General features: G+C 38.0%; 1 protein-coding gene across 4 annotated transcripts in view; it reads right to left on the bottom strand.

The window, feature by feature from the left end:
* Positions 1–1558: 1558 nt before the first annotated feature.
* Positions 1559–17619, bottom strand: part of ZNF217 (zinc finger protein 217) — a 28747-nt gene continuing 12686 nt past the window's right edge. For 3 of the 4 annotated variants that reach the window (XM_075721407.1, XM_075721408.1, XM_075721409.1), the window contains exons 2-6: positions 13670–15461; positions 11349–11474; positions 8877–10469; positions 4977–5105; positions 1559–3677 (exon numbers count right to left, since the gene is read on the bottom strand). In XM_075721407.1, coding sequence (XP_075577522.1) covers positions 4996–5105; positions 8877–10469; positions 11349–11474; positions 13670–15068 — 3228 coding nt within the window. In that variant the 5' untranslated portion in view covers positions 15069–15461 and the 3' untranslated portion in view covers positions 1559–3677; positions 4977–4995. The remainder of the gene's footprint in view (positions 3678–4976; positions 5106–8876; positions 10470–11348; positions 11475–13669; positions 15462–17619) is intronic. The other variant, XM_075721410.1, reaches the window with a different exon arrangement.

Genomic DNA, 17619 nt, shown 5'->3' with positions numbered 1-17619 from the left:
AACTCCTCAACTGGAGCAGCTATATCAACACCAACAGTGAAAAGACACCCTAGATTTATTCACGGGCTCCATTTCTTTTTTGTTTTGGCCTTCCCCCCAAAGAAAGTCTCAACCTTTCAATTCACCCAGCTTAGGCTAGGAATAACAAAGGAATGGCAGGGGAAAAAGTTTTAGCAGTATTAATGTAGTTCACAACTGAGAAACTAATTATATGCCAAAACAGACATGGTAACACTGAAAAAACCGCCTCCAAAATCCCAGTTTGACTTGGAGCCAAAAAGATTTCTCAATCTTCAGTTGAATAACCTTGTACTGGTTCTGTACCTTTAACACCTCCCTCTCAGTCACTTAGCAAGATTTGCTCTTTAATTTGACTTTTAATTCAACAGCTTGCATAGCTTACAAATTGATATGGCAATGTAGGCATATAAATATGATACCTAAAGTCACTGGAATACACATCTATTCTCTCCAAGTCAGTCTAGCTTATCTGAAACTACTAAAGGCAAAAAGGACCCTTAGCACTCCAAAGAGGCACCAAAGGAAAGCCACAGTTAATAGTAAAGACAACTTGCAAAGCTCACACTTATTTCTTGCGTCCTGTCTACCACGTTGTCATTCAGCACTGCACAGAGATTTCTTGACAGTCACGTTACCCTGAGCCTAGCTGAACGTCTTCAGTAGAAAGACTCCAAGACCCCTCATTTGTGCACCACAGGCACTGTAAGAACTCGCTGTTTGCAGAGCAAGTGACAGATCCACACATCACATCCTTCTGTTCTTAAGCTCCCACTTTAAAAGCAGTACTGTCGGGAAGGATAAAAGCTTCTCTTAAGTCAAGAAACTAGTCTAACCTACTTCTACAAACCTTATCATGGCAACAAGTGCCAGCCTAGCACAGGAATCAAAAGCTTAACTTGTGATGTCAATGAGGCTGCAGTTGCTCACATAAGTGTCCTTAAATGCGGTTGGTTTATGTGGGGATCTCACTTCATGAGCTCCCTTTCTCTTGAGAATGAGTTGCCTTTGACAAGTCTTTTCTAGCTGTCTTCCAAGCTCATAATCTAGTTTTGAGGTATGGTCAGAGGTGTTGGTGAGGTCTGACACCTCAGTCGAGTTCCAAGAACACATCAGACCTAGAAATTTTTCAGAACATCTTTGGTTTCAAAGATAGTTTAAGCCTATACAAATTCTGAAGCCTCACACACACACACAAATCCATGCTCCCCTCATAATTTTATTACCAGAAAGAATGCATACAATAATTCAATTTCCTTTCTCAAAGGAAAATAACTGAAATGAAGAAACCTTTGTTTCTTCTAATTTTACGAGTTTTCCTCTTAAGCTTTACAGATGGATTTTCTGGGAAGTGACTCAGTATTTTCATATAAGCAACTGAACAGGGCCTGAGTTTGGTTTTGGTTATTGGCAGGATCTCCTCCTTCCTCCTCCCCCAGCAGTGCAAGTATGACAAAAGGTCAAGTGAATATGAAATTCCAGGCAACTCATTTAAGCTTTAAAAGCAAGACACAGAAACCAGGTTTGCAAAACACCAAGTCTATATTTACATCCACACGTAATAATATACTCAACTAAAGTGAAATACATCATAAATTAAATGAGTAATGTGTGCCTATTGCTTGACGACTTCCGGTTTCAACAATTAAAATAAACCAAAAATGGAATGAAATAAATACATAAACAAAAAAAAAATCAACGATTTGTACCTCTATATATGCACTGTTATTTTCAAAGAAACATACAAAACCAGTAGTATCCCAATAGTTAATACTGATGGGCAAAGTGTATTCTGAAGCACAGGGCTGTGCTGCCATGAAATAGAGTCTTCATGTTAATTTTTCTATTCCAACCCTAAGATACCTACCAAAAAAAGCCTTGAAGGAAACTGTACCAGCATGAAGGGAGATTAAAAACAAACAAGTCTTAGGTCTGTCTGCTGAAACATCTTAAAAACCAGCCCTGTACATTTTAATCGCAGAACCCCGTAAGGTACACAGATGATAGTTACAGCATGCATTCTATAAGACTCATCGAAAGATCACGCAAAAAAATAGATTAACCATTTTCCAAGTGAATTCATCTTCAAAAAATAGGCTATAAAAGTGCAAAACTAGGAAAACAAAAAATCTAGATTATGTACATATGGCTCAGCTTATGAACAGGAAAAAAGGTAAAATAGTGTACAATTTCCTGATACACAGCACTTCATTACATCGCCAGTTTACAGAGACATTAAAAATAGGTCCCATATACAGGAACTAAGACATACAACTGGAACATCTCAAGTTGCGTAATGAAAAAACAAGAGTCTGTAGGTTTTGCTATTTTACATTTGCTGTATGGAGGGAAGAGAGCAAAATGAACAGTGCAAAATTTTTCATTTTTTGTTTTACTAAATATATGGAAGTCAAAGCCAGGTACAGAAGAAATTAACTCCTAACTACAGGCTTTATGAGAAGAAACTAGGAAGGCAAGTCAAAATATGCAACAATTCTGCTTTACTGGCTGGTAACTGGCCATCTTCCCTTTACAAAAATTAAACTGCATGTGCATTAGAAAAAACTCTTGTTGTCTTCATGAAAAAAATAAAAGGAGATATTCTCCCATTAACAGGTTATTTCTCACTTATTTTAAGCACCCAGTAGATGCTAAAACTCGACATCAAGAAGCTTCCAAGCACAGTCAAGCAGGCTACACCATAGCCACATCCCTTTTGACATCTGTAGATCCCATATTCATATTGCAAGTCTGTTTGTTTGCGACTTTACAGTTTGGACAAAGGTGCAAAGTAGTTTTCCTCTAAATGTAACTGTATTGAGTTTAGTACAAAACTAAACATTTGAAACATTTAGATTAGTATCGTTTCTCATGCAAGTCCTAGGTGTTTTCTGCTGTAAAAGTTTGTACGTTGGTAGAGATGTTCGTTTAAGAGGCTTCTCTGAAGAACAGCAACCAATGCCAAGAAAAAACATCCAACCGTATTTCAGGAACGCCACACTGAAATCCAAATGTCAAGTATTGCCTCATCCTTGCATTTAAAAATATGCTGGAAACAACCCCAGGGAAACAGATCCCTCCAACACATTATGGTCCTAACATATACAAGGCAGATCAGCATAATGTCAGCACCGTTGCTTTGATGTTCACAACATTTATAAACTGGACAGTTTCAAACAGTTTATTTGGAAGTTGTTTTAAAAAACTAACATAGTTCAACAGGAAAAAAAACAAACAAACAGATGAGAAACTTTCACCTTTATGAAAAAGGAGCATTAAGCCAACAGGATTTAAACTTCAGTATTTACAGTTTACCTGAGGTGCAACGATTATATATTCTTTCCAAGAGAAACTCTTCAGCAGCGCTCAAGTATGTAAAAATATAATTCCTACCTAATATTTGGTCAATTAATTCTAATGAAAAATACTTAAAAGTCAATGTCAAGATATACATTCTCCACACACCTTCATAACCCAATTATTTAGACTACTTTTTATGGCTATTTGGTACAAATGTTAACAGAACCAGTATTATAAAACTGTAGTGTTTTTATATACAGTACAATCACAGCTTAGTTCAGTAGCTTTCACCATTCATTTTTCTTCAAAGGATGAACTACAGGTATAACTCCATATAAAATGCACTTGTGTCCTTAGACCTAGGGGAAAAAAGAAAAAAATAGTTTTGTGATCTAGAACTATAAAATAGTACAACATGGTTTTTGTCGTGAGGCATATCTTTAAAACGTAAACGGAATTTCTTCCACGCCCTTGCATAAGTGTCTTTAGAAACTGATATTGCCATATAAGGTCTGTGCCTTCTATTTGCCAAATAAAAGCTGGCAATCAAGTCTACTTTTGAAGATACTCAAGCCCCAAGTAGAAATACAGACAGGAAATTGAGTTAGCTTAAAAAAAGCAGAACTAGACAAAAATATGCTTAGTAGGGGGACAACAAAAGCAGTAAGATTAGAAGAATATAAAGAAATAAAGTGAAGTATTTTAAAAGCTGTCAACTAGACGCGAGATAGCTCTGCTCCCTAGATATGTAAAATCTTTCCATAAAATAGTGCATGCTGGTCCAGGTGCTATAGCATTCAAGACACATCTCCTTAAATTTGAATGAGGAAAATTATCTGTAGCTCTGGGTTTGAAAAAAAGCATACAGACATATTTATTTATAGTCTTATAGAGTACTTATCTCCTTAGCAGCTAAGAATGTTGCAAACACAATGGGGTTGTTAAGTTCTGAGATACAGCTACAGAACTGAAGAGATGAAGCACAGCATGGGAATTCAGAACACCAGGCTAATTCTTTTCACTTGACCTGTTTCCCTAAGAAGTTACACCCACCCCTCAGTCAAACAAAGGAAAAGCTATTTGGAACAACCTCTCCAGTACACAAAGATAAACTGTCAAGGAGCTATCAGGAAACCCTTACTTCCCTATGAAATAATCCACCAAAGAGTCTTGTTTGAAGCAATCCTCACAATCTTCAGAAGCTGTAAAATGAGTAATGTCTACCTTTTCAGGAAGGACTAACCAACATAACCTCTCACAGGATTCATGAACTGTGATAACAGGGACTTCCTCTCATTTATAGTTCTCCACACGATGTTTCCCCCACCCCCATGTACTGACTTAAGGGGAAAGCCCTTTCGGTGAACACTTCCCACTGGTATTTTAACTAATTAATATATTTATCTATTGTTAGCCCTTCCACTTTTTAGAAAAGGTGCATCTATGCATTTTTTTTATACAATCTATCACCACTATTCAAAATAACTAATGTTGCTACACCAGTATTTGGTTCACTTTGTAAGAGAGGGAGAGTTTGTATTTTCAGCTGTTCTGGTTCAGACTTTCATAACCTATCATCATGCTACACAGCAACCTTTGATGTAATGAATACATAATGCAACATTTAAGAAACAATTAGTTCAAAAGGGTTTTTTTACCGTTTCTTGAAGTAAATGATTAAGTCTTCTTGTCACTTGGTCGAAAGTGTGCATTACCAATGAAACTTTCGTAACTTCGCTTTTGTAGCACGCTGCTAGATAAGTGTTGGTATGACACCGATCTCTTTCCTGACAAAAATAAATTTACAGGAGTTAGAATTATTTCCTGCTAATCGAATTGGTTAGACATTCAGTTGCGAGCAGGTCTATGTTAGCATCCAGAATCCCAGACCACCACAGATGCTACCACAAATCATCTCACAAGCAGGCCCCAAGACAAGATTTCCCTAGTCCTATTAAAAGATTATATGAAATTCAGTATTCAGAACAAAAACAATGGAAGAGGAATGACATATTAATTTAACAACTTTGTTCTAAGCTGTACACAGATGATGTCCATCTCTCCAGATTTTGCTCCTTTGCAAGAAATAAGTATCTTTGCTTAACTCATCATACAGTAGGCTTCATTTTAAGAAGGTTTAAGTGCTGCAGTACGCTCTATAGCGTGATGCCTATGTATCCAGTTTCTGCATGTTTGAAAATTGAATTTTTTGAATATGAGAGGAAAAACAGGTATACCACATTATTGCCATCATAGATTATATGGCAATTGTGACACTTTAAAGAGTGTTAATATATATTTTCTCGAAGACCTTTGTTAAGCAATTTTCAGTCTAGTATACAGTTAATTTCATGTTTATCTGAGACCATTAATTCTGATTTATATATGTGAAATCAATGCCTGTTCCATATTAAGTCTTATTAGCTTAAGCAAGCAGTCAAAAACACTTCATAAAATTAAGGAAAAAAGTCAAGAATCATTACTCCCACAGGATACAAAAAGCCCAACTGCCATCCATATTCCATGAAAGCTTTAAATGCAGCATTGAAAAAACCTAGCAAGCTTTAATTAAATTAAAATGGCAAGGCTAAATTAATATTTCAACAGAATCTACGAAGCCATTGGAGTGTGTCATGAGCAATTGTCTTTAATTTGCAGCCTCTGCCAGATCAATCAGCCAACAGGTTATCCTTGATAGCATGTTGCCATTGCAAAGGCAACTAATTTGAAAATAACACAAACTGAGTGGTTTCAGAATGTTCCTGTCTCTTCAGGGCAACACAGAATGGCAGAGCTTACAAGCAATAACGGAAGGCATCATGCTTTAATCAAGTTTGCCAAGTGGAACATATTCTCATGACAACTTGATCCAGCATTTAACATGCGACATAACATGTTCATAGGACCTAAATAATGCTGCCACAAGGCACACAGGCCCTTAAAAAAGGTTTTGACATCATGATTTTTAATACCACCAGAGTTCAATAAAAAGACTACAGAAACCTGTAGGTCTACACCTGCAGTACTTTGTATATGATCTTACAAAATACATCTCTGAGGAGTTGCAACTCTTAGACAAACAGTTATACTTCAGCTCCTTAACAAAAAAAAGGATTTGCAGAAACTTTCATCTTCACTGTCTCCACCCACATTAAAACTCTAGTACTGAGAAGTTTGCCCATCTGCCACCCTCCACCCTCTCAAACAACTATCAAGGTTTGGGTTGGGTACTTCTGAGCAGAATGGCTGGAAAACTAGGAAATGAGCCTTAAAAGCCTACATTTTATTGCACGGGGCTTTTATTGAAGTTGCTAAGAAAACCCACAGAGGGGGTCTTGTTTCACAAGTCTTTCCAGTGTAGGTAACAGCCATAAAAAGTTGCTTTTCTTGCCCTGAGACAGCATTGTGTAACAAACAATGAAATCTTTATTTCCATGACAACAAAACGGTCAAATTAGTTGCAGCCATAGTTTTGAGAGCTCTAAATAACAAGAAACAGTAGAAAGTTCTTGACTACAGGCTACTGTCTCCAGACTTGTACCAAAGAAGAGGAAGAAAAGCCTACCACAGATTTTTCTGGCAGACAGGTGGAGCTTTCAAAAGAAGAACAAGGTGGATTCCAATGAAGTAATTGTTTAAAAATAGTATTGCATCAACTGCTACTTCAATAGGCTAACCTCACTGAGACTACTGGCAAAATAAGAGAATCTCCCTATCCCAAACGTACAGTAATGCTGGACAGGAGCAAGACACTGCCCACCTAGTCCTTTGGGTACAGGCTACTGTTGTCCAGCTGGTTGAAGCTGCAAGACTTTTTAAACTTTTCCCTTCCTGTTTTCATGAAAATTAATAGGGTTTTATACAACATCAAGAGCATTCCCTCAAAATCCTAAATGTTCTTATCTGCTCAACAGATAGCAACAGCATGAAGCACAAATCCTCTGTCAGTGCAAATTAACACAGTTTAGTCCTTAAGGACAGTCCCGTCTTCCACCAAACGTTGAGATCACACTTTAAGCTCTCAGCTGCTATCAACCATCAGTTAAAAAAAAAAAAAAAAGTCTTGCAAAGCACTGTGAACTCCACAACTCCATGAATGACTTCTGTGCTCAGAAAAAAACCTGTATGTATTTCATTCTCTCAGATCACTAGGAAACAAGAGACAGCAACAACATTTGTCCTTCTGCCCGTCCCTCTGCATTCTATGCATAACCCAGTGCCCATTTTACATTCTTCATAGCAATTCATGGTACAGTGCATGGTACACAGACAACACTCTTCATGAAACTGGGAATTAACTCCATTTCACAACCACTTCAGTGAGTCAACCGTGATGCTGGCTTTTCCTTTATCCACTCCCTACCCAGACTGGAAACAGAACAGTAACACTTTCCTTCATCCTTCCATAACCCACTAAGCAAGCCTGAATATTTATGAAGCCCACAACCTTAAAACAAGCAAACAAAAACCAGAACAGAGTTAGCAAACACATTTTTTTGCCACATAACTAAATGCAGATTTAGTATTTTGCAGTTTGGTGTGACCTAAGGTAACACACCCCTGCTTGTTATGAACCCAGACTACTTCAGAATAATCTTACTGCCTCCAGAGAATGGGAGTATTCACAGAGTTTAAGAACTAAGCAGAGACTTTAAGATTACACAGCACACACACACTATTCATTTTTATAATAGGATCTTCATTTCAAAATTCAGTCCTATATTTATAGCTAAGTCCATACTGACCTCAGCTCAAAGTCATAAATACCATCTTCTACAAATAGTCAGACAACTGATTAAATATCACCTAGCACCTTTTAATCTTGGCCTCCTGCTAAGTTTTGAAAATGTTGACTAAGAACAAAACACAAAAAGCCCGTATTTCATAAAAGTACCAAAGTTTTCCAAATACATCACAAAACATTTACCTCTGCTAGCCCCAGAATTTTCCACAAAGCATTACTACTTAGTGCAATGAGACACCATAACTAGAAGAGCAGAAAATATGTTGTCCTGATTTAACAAAGTATTCTGTTCCTACTAAAAACTAAACATTATAAAACCCCATTGAACAACAGAGGTATAAGATTTAAATCAGTTTTATGATTTGTAATACATCCTTTTCTGCAATTGAAGGGAACAATTGTCCGTGACAGCTTTTTTTTTTTGTTTTGTAAGAGGTTTTATTAATATTCCAGATGGTCCAAGACTTCTTGTACATTAAGCAGAAAGGCTCACTCCATATCCTGGATTAGTTAGCACGTCTGGAGTGCTCTGGTGAGCAAACAATACATGTTTGCTATCAGAGACCCATGGCAGGGGGGAGGAGGGAATTTGAAGAACTTTAAATCCCTCTTTAAAATTCAGACCTTCCATGCCTAATTCCCCAAGCCAGGAGTTTGCTGAACCTGGATTTTAAATTTTAAATCCAAGCATTGACTGGACTTGGTGAAATGCTAAGTACAGCTTTATTTCCTCTGTTTCAAGGTGGGTACGCCCTTTTCATTCACCTTCCTTTGTAATGGTGTAAGACATTTAGCTAGGAAGGAGATACAGTACCTTCTACTGTAGAGCTGGTTACTTGGCCATTGCTAGATCCACAAGAACTGTAAAGTGATCCAGAGCTATACGGCTCATAAGGTTTGAGAACAGTCAATACATTAGGAGGATCAACATCATCTGAATTCAGAAGCCCTTGTTTGGTTGGCAAAACAGAGGATGCAGGTTTGGTGCGAGAACATTCCTGAGGTAGCAGATTTGCATATCTGTTTGCAACACGAAATCTGCTCATTTCGTATCTTCTGTAATTAGCCATTGGAGAGTCAATATGGTCAACAGCTAACAGATTAGGTTTCATTCGTTTAGAAGATGTTTCACCATAGTCTAGATTTACATTGCTCACAGATTTACTACAAAGATAGTCTCTTCCTCGATGACAAGACCAGGCAGATTCATTTAGGTGAGAGTCGAGAGCCCCATTCATACTGCTGCTTACTAGACCAGATTGAGACACTGGGACACTTAGAGCTTTTACTTTAGATTCAGATCTTTTTACTCTGTCCAATACTGGAGACATACTGGAACTGGAGTGCATCTCTTGTTGAGGTTGTCTATAGTTATTTGCCTGAGCTCCAATATTACTTTGCTGTTTATGAAACTTGAGGTTACTTGGGGCTGTGCTGCTTGAGTCAGTCACTGAAAAGAGAGGGATTTTGTTCTGTGGAGGGTGACATTGTTTAGCTTTCCCTGTTTGCAACAGTTTTTGCTGTGTAGATGGGGAAGCCTTGCTTTTACTAGAATTAAAAGACAGAGGAAGCACATCTTTACCAAGCAGAGCTGGAGGGCATCCAGTGCGTCTGGCTTTAGCTAGAGCCTTGCTTCTACAGCCATTTTTGTTAACGGTGTCAGGATTATATTTGTGCATCAGCCTCTGGTGCATCATTAGGACTTCCGGGTAAAATGTTCTATAAGTACAAAATGGACAGGTGCTGGGTGCTAGCAGGCCTCTAGTTGAAACCACTGAACATTCTTGTGAAGTCCCAATAGATAAGTTCAAGGGCTTTTCTTGAGAGTCCACCATAGGTTTGTGTTTGTAGTTTTCAGTGCACTCTCGCACATCATTCACATTTTTTCCATCCTTTAAAGCACAAACATACTGGACGTCATCTCCCTCTGATGCCACAGAAGCCTTTCTCTCTCTTTTATGAGGAACACTGGGCTGAGCTTCCTTTGTTTCCTTCTCAGCCTTTAGTTTTTCCGGGTAAGGAGTGGACACATTCTCATGTATTTTGTTTGAACTGTTACAAACGGAACCTTTGTTCAATTCCCTAGAATTATTTTTCATTTTTAAAAGGACTGTGCTGCCTATTGCATTGTTCAAGGACAGAACTTCCTTTTGCTGCTTGGTAGGTGGGCAGCCCTCAGCATCTTTGGCACAATCAAAAAGCCTCTTCAAATTTTTGGTTTCTTGAGCACCATCAGCAGCCAGCAAGAGCTCCGTCTCCTGACTCTGTAATGAAACTTTGCTGTCACTTTTCACGTCTGCTGCACTATCAGCTTGCTTGTCCTTGTGATGCCTCTCTAAATGATACCTCAGTGAAGTTTTCTGTGCTGCTGCGTACTCACAGAATTCACATTTGTACGGTTTTTCACCTGAAACACAGTTTTATCAGTAAGTAAGTTTGATACAATTTGATTTGAAGTCTTGAATACAATTAAAGACAAGGGAATAATGTAGACTGCAAAACAGTAAAATAGATTTTTTTCTTCCACACACTCGTAATTCTCAAACTTATCTAAATCATTTAAACGACATCTTACTGCTTTTACTAACTACAGTGACATCTTCTGGCTACAATGAAGATATTTTCCACACGTTGGCTATGTATGGAGATGGTAGCTGACAATATGTTTGGCAGAGATAAGCAAGAAGTATCGCTGTGGGTCAACTCCAACAGTTTGTAGCCCTTGATCATACCACAAGTACACTACTCAACAACACAAATATTACAGTTCATCTATAAATAGAGCTGTTTCAAAAGAAACAGGGACATATATTAACAAAAGTGGAAAGAGTTTGCCTGGCTATGGAAAACAAAAAAGTTGAACTGAAAAATAGACACAACTTTTTCCCAGGTAGCACCAACTGGCAGACAATCAACTTAGTACTTGGGAAATAGGCTTTTTAAAAAAAACCAACCAAACAAAAAAAACCCCAAAACACCCCAAACCAAAACCAAACACCAGCTTTTTGCTAGACTGCTAAAAGCAAAAAGAATTCAAGTGTTAAAATATATTGTATTCTTAACAGTACTTAAGGTAGTTAGCCCTATTCAAAAAGATTTATACTTATGTAAATAATTAACTCCTAAGAGATTTCAATTGGAATTTTTTTAGCATTAGAGAAAACTTTGTTCTTAATATTAATAATGTCGAAGGCAACTTCTGTTTTTCTTAAGCAAAACCCAAACATTCCATCCAACTGGATTCAGCAGACTTCCTTCCCCTCCCACAAAGGTGAAGCCCATTTACCTGTATGAGTTCTGAGATGAATATTGAGGTAATAATTTGAGCGAAAATACTTCCCACAATAGCTGCATTCTCTGGAGGCTCCAAGGTTTTTAACTTTTGCTCTTTCCAAACCATCTTCATTTTTATCTTTGGGAGAAAATATAGCTATATTATGAAGAGCAAATGCAAATTTGGAGTCTCATTTAAAACTACAAGTAACTATCTTAACTGTCTTTTTTAAGGAAAAACAGACTGATAAACTGTTGTCAACTCCTACAGTCTACAAGCACCTTTTGTTCTGTACTGCTGTACACTTAGCAATCAAAAAGCAAAAGAGTTTAAAAGGTTTCTGTGTCAAGTAACACTGTGGTTAGTGACTATAACGAAGCCCCAGAGAACAAACAAGACACAAAACTAGGTCTCAATGAAGTAAAAAACCAAAAACCAAAAAATCTTTACTGACCTATAGGAACTTGATGCAGAATGGCCCATCTCAAAAATTCATACAGGTTATAAACTGTATTCTTTTATTAAAGGGAATGCTTGAATTAGTAAGTGTGAGCGTGAGGATTCAGACTATAAGCCTGCTCTGCGCACCATGGCAAGACACAGGAAGGTGTTTTGGGGAAGGAAAGCAGGGAGGAAGATGGATTTTCTTATTAATTGTAATAATAGTTATTATTTCTGTGCTAATCAATGGAGTGCCGTGCCTGTATAACAACATCTTTAGGTTTAATGAGTAATCTTCTTCCACTAGAAGCATTAATGCTTAAGCTTTGACAAATATGGGAGTAGGAGAGTGACAGTGGTTGCTATTCTGTGAAACATGTATTCAAGGAACAAATTCACAGATTAAAAACTGGTTCCACTCAAGTGTAAGCAGCAGTAGTTACCACTGGAGGGCGGCAAGTACAGCATAATGTCTAACAAGAAAGGGAAGAAAGCTTACACACAATACACCATTCAAATGAACATGATTTCTTTGGCAGGTTGAACTGAAGAAACATCAAGACAACTTCAGTAAAATATCCAAGCCAAAGCTAAGTAGAAAGCTACAGCGGAAAGAGAAGGAAGGAGACGTTTTGCTTGACTAAGATATTAGATACATAATAGATTGCTTAAAACGGTTCTCTGACGTTCCTATGTGTTGGAAAGCTTCTATACTGGAAATGCTAAGTATGGCTAAACTATGGCTAAGACAAGCCATAGCTGTTTTAGACAAACAGATAATGTCTCAATAAGCATGACTCAGCATCTCACAATGAAAGCTGTTGCAGTTTAGGATAAGACACTGAGAAACAAAACAAGCAAGTTAACGTTAGGTAATAATTCCATTCCTTTGTTACTGGAGGCAAAATAAAGGGCTGCACATTACCAGAAATGGAAAAGTCAGTCGTGTGTGCCAGGACATTCTGTACGTTGCGTCTTTTCTTGAGATTATGCAAGTGTTTGTTCTTTAAATGCAGACTCAAAGCATGTCACATACAAGAGTGCTAGTTTAGCTAGATTTTTCACTATTCCTTTTTGTCCCCAGACAAGCAACCTTTTTCAATTAAGGAATCATTCAGTATCACTTGTTTTTTTAAGACACAGTGAGATGCAAAATTAATCCTGGGTAACGTACAGATTAAGCCCATCTACTCTGTCAAAGAGAACTGTTAGCAACCCTTCAAGGACGAGGAGTTAAATATATACCTCTCTTACATACATGACGTCCACATATGCGTGTACGTCCTTATGCAACTATGTACTGACATTTAGGCTTTCAAGTTACATACCGTTCAAAAGAAACATACAACCTGAAGTTTGATAGAAAAAGTTTGGAATTATTCTTTACTTCTCAGGTTCTTAACAACTGCTGGTATTGAGCACTGGACATTTTCTGCTCTTTCTTACAAGATGCAGGAAAAAAAGGGAAACTGCTACGATTTCTTCAGAAACACTATTTGTAAAAACATGTGCTGGATAAGAAGGGATATGCAACACAAAAGCATCCAGCAAAACTAAGAATCTTGCTGTTGCAGGGGGAGGTGGGTAGGGAGGTGGTAAGTAAACAGTGATTTTTCCTAGACTGATTGTTATTAGAAGTATTTCAATAGTTCCAGTAACCCAAATTGTAACTGCAAGAAGGCCCAACACAACTTCAAAGATCACAAAACGGGGGTGCCTTTCTTTCCCTCTCATTTTTCTCTTTTCCCCTTCCCCTGACACCACATGCCATCTCTCTGGCCAAGTTTTGAAAAGATAACCAAGAAAGACAAGATACATTCTTTGGCTCTGAAGAGTTCCTAAACACTACAGTAACAGCTATTTCAAATTTATGTGCTCAAAATGCTACTCACCTAAATTAAGTGTTTCCGGAAGCCCATCTTCAGATCCATCTTCAGAGCCTCCTTCTATGCGTTCTCCTGCTCCATTTTCATCCAGACTTGCAATTATATCACCACAGCACGTCCTGGAAGCAGCTGAAGTCTCTCCATCAGTCCGCCTGTCTCTCTTATGTACTCTGGAATGAAGGACTAGCTGGTGGTATGTTCTGAAGGCTTTACCACACTCCGAACAGTGTGTTGGTTTCTCTTTGTTCTGGGACAATTTAGAATCCATCTCCATAGAAGGCACTTCACCACCGGGATGTTTCAATTTGTCTTGGGATAAGTTACCATTCCCTGTATAACTGCTGTTTTTATTTACTTTTGACTTCCCCGTAGTTTCAGTCTGGCTACCTTTATTTGCATTCCAAATTTCACCGAGTTCTTCTTTATCAGAACATGAATCATCATTGTCTGTACTTCCTTCTTGCCCTGGTTCTTTAGTTTGGCCATGACCAACTGCAACTTTACCTTTGGTAGCCAGCTGCCACGCTTGATATGTGTTGAAAGGATCTAGTTCAGCTATCCATTTCACAGGTTTTTGTGATTTATCATTTTCTGTAACCAAGTTTGGTCTTAAGTTCAAGAATCGCAAAAATTCCTCTCTTTGAGATGTTTCTTCTGCATTAGGTTCGCCAGCCACTTGGGGGCTTTCACCATTGGGTACTGATTCTTTGGTGTGCACTTTACTGTGCTCAATTAGAGTCTCTTTATTGAGAAATAGGAAACCACAAACCATACAAATTTTGTAAGGTGACGTTATATTTTCAGTTACATGCTCCTGCACCACCTCATTTATTGTTATGGGGCTTTCAGAACCTTGTTGGTGCTTGTTCCTAGAACCAGGCTTTCCAGTATGTGTTCTCATGTGATTTTTGAGGAACCACGGCTCTTTAAATCTTCTTCCACATACATTACACCAGTATGTGAAAGAATCTTTATGCTTTTTCATGTGTGCCTCAACATCAAAAGCCTCATCAAATGTTTGTCCACAAACTTCACAACTAAGTTCTTCACTGTCCTTTTCCTTGTTTGGTGAAGGCAAATTTGTTCTTACTTGACATTTATCTAGAGGACTAAGATACTCTGCTTCAACACGCAGGACAGCTGGTTCACAAAGAGTGGGCCTATGCTGAGTTAAAACATGCTTACCAAGTTCTTCAGGATGTTTAAAAGTCTCATCACAAAACATGCAGTCCAGAGGCATGCATCCCTCAGCTTGCATGAGAAACTTTTCTTGCAAGCTTTTGTAAGAAATTGTGTTTGTTCCTTTTATTGTCATGGAGGCATCATTATTCTCCATCTGTGCACCAACGGTACTGGCTATTCCATCCGGTCCATCCATGTATGCCAAAAGAGGCTGAGTTGGCATGTTTCCTACGTTCTGTTCCCTATTACGTGCTTTAATGTAAGGTTTCAGTTCTTTGGGGATGCTCACTGATCACAATAAGGACACTTGTAAAGTTCTCCAACATGTGCTTACAAGTCTGCTAAGCTAAAAGACCTCTGCCAGGAAATTTTTTTTTTCCACAAGCAAAATATTATTTCTTTTTCATTTTTATCTGTGTTCACACATCACTGAAAGTGTATCCATTGGTTCTGTAAGTGATGGGATGAGGATTTTTTTTTCAAACTATTTCTTCTGATTTTTCAAGTTGGTAGAAACAGTCAGTTGCACTTAGTTTTTTTGTACTAACATTTCAAATAGTTGCATTGGGCAAAATACACTCAAGGACAAGTTCAGTGCCACAAAGAAATCCAGCACCTGGAGAAGAGAGAAAACAGTCAGTCAGACTTTTCAAAAGAAAAGGAAGGTATTGTCTCCCAAACAATGGCAACATTGGGGCTACAGAACTATTGAATGCTCTCGGACACAGAAGGCATATGTCTAATAAACAGTCAATGAGGGACAGCTAGAAGACACTCTGCTCACTTTTCTACCCACCCCAGTTGAAATAGCATGGTCTTGAACACCCCTGTATTCCATTAGCTGGGCTTCTGTATTAAGGACTGCTATATAAAAACACCACTTTGTGTACTATCTATTCTAAACCTACTCTTATCCAGTTACATAAAGCTGCTGAAACCAAATTTCAATACATAAACTACTGAATTCAGAACAAGTAAATGCAGCAAGCCAAAGTAACCTTTCCTCAAACCTGTGAAACCAATGTTTAGAGGCACAGTAAAACTTGTTTGTTCTCTAAAGGCTGTTGAGCTAAAGACTGTCTCTCCACCCCACCCCCACCGCCCAATATTAGACAGATTGGAATTAGTTTTCATAGTTCTGGTACACAGTAAGCATCAGTACAAATCTTTGTATTAAGTACTCAAAGCTTTTACTGTCATCCACAGATCTACAATCGCCGTGACAATTTTGGGCTGGCACAAGTAGATCATCCCAAAGTTTGAAATCAACTAATGATACTGTTTCTTGAACAGGAGTTTAGTATTAAATCATTCAATAGGCCAACTATTACACTTAAAGAAACGCTTCCAGTTTCAAATTGCATGCAACAAAAAATGCATTTCATTGATTATACTCAAAAGGGAAGGTTTAAGATTCCACAAGACTAAAAAAAGGTTATAATACAGTTAATCACAACTCCAATTTAAATCTCTAAGTCTGTAAGAGTTATAATGCCAGCTAGGCAGCAATTAATGGCCACCACTCTTTGGGCTGTCAAATTATAGTATTGTGGAGTTTGGAACTCTGCTTGATCAAATTTTTTTTATAAAGTCTACCAAATTAATACAAGACCATATAAATTGACAAAGAATCATTCTGAGATGAGGCACGTTTCCAAACACATGAATATCTAATGAAAATAATGTATTAAAAATTTGACTCAAACTTCAAACTTTCGCAAATTATTTCATAAAAGACAGCTGGCCAGTGATTCTCATTACTTGAATTAATATGCCTCAAAACACAACATGCTCTATAGCTCTTATAGCAGAAGACAGTATGGGCAAAGTAGGGTTTTAAAATTCATCACAACTGCCACCTTTGCCTTGCTTTTATTTGGAAAAAAATGGAAACCTTTTGTTTCATTTCAGCCAAAGAAAGGCTAACAATTCAAACACAATCCTTTAATAGTTCAGGCTACAGAGATTTCCATGACAAGTAGTTGTGGCAGGTGAAGAGGTAGCTATCTATGCAGCTGAGGTTACTTTCTCCAGCCTTTTCTGATCAGCAGTGCTAGTCAGACAGAAAAAGTTGATCTTAAGCTGCTAAATCTTAAACCATTTCAGCAGAAATCAGCCACCAGAACTTGAATTGTTTATACAGTTCAGTGGCCCAAACGCGTTTGCAGATAGCGCTGATAATGCAGATAATGCTGGCAGAACCAGTATGTCTAATAGCCATGGGAGGTTAATGGGACAGGACCTTTAACCAGCTGAAGTGAAAAGGCAACTACCTCTATCTATAGACCCAAGGTTTGATATGACGCCTTCAACTCTATTGGATACCTTTACCTACCACAGAACAGTCAAGCCCAGGCAAGATAACCACCTGGGAAAGGAAACATGACAACACATTGCCAGGAGTAATAGAGTCAACATCTCAAATGCTTTATTCACTCACTGCACTACAGCCTTGCCCTGAGAATACTCTTTGGTTTTAATTTGAAAAGTTAGCAGCTCCTTTCCTACCATCATGCAGACAAGATCCTGGAGCCTAATGAAGATGGGTAAAAAACCCACCAGAATGCCAATACAGAATAAAACTCTTGTTGCTGGTTGCTTGTCTTCCACTTTTTTTCAGTATCTCCAGAGCTTAGCGTCTTCATTGTCCAGTCCTCTAATCCAGGTCTAGACAATGAACAAATCTAACACCAAGAAGCTCCTAGCTTTTTTTAAACCCAAGTTGTTTCAAGACTGGGCCAAAGACTCATCATGCTAATTTAAACATGAATGGA

This window comes from Pelecanus crispus, chromosome 14 (assembly GCF_030463565.1).
Source record: "Pelecanus crispus isolate bPelCri1 chromosome 14, bPelCri1.pri, whole genome shotgun sequence".
Lineage (NCBI taxonomy): Eukaryota > Metazoa > Chordata > Aves > Pelecaniformes > Pelecanidae > Pelecanus > Pelecanus crispus.
The sequence above is the reverse complement of the archived record's forward strand: the minus strand, read 5'-3'. Positions and strand labels throughout refer to the sequence as shown.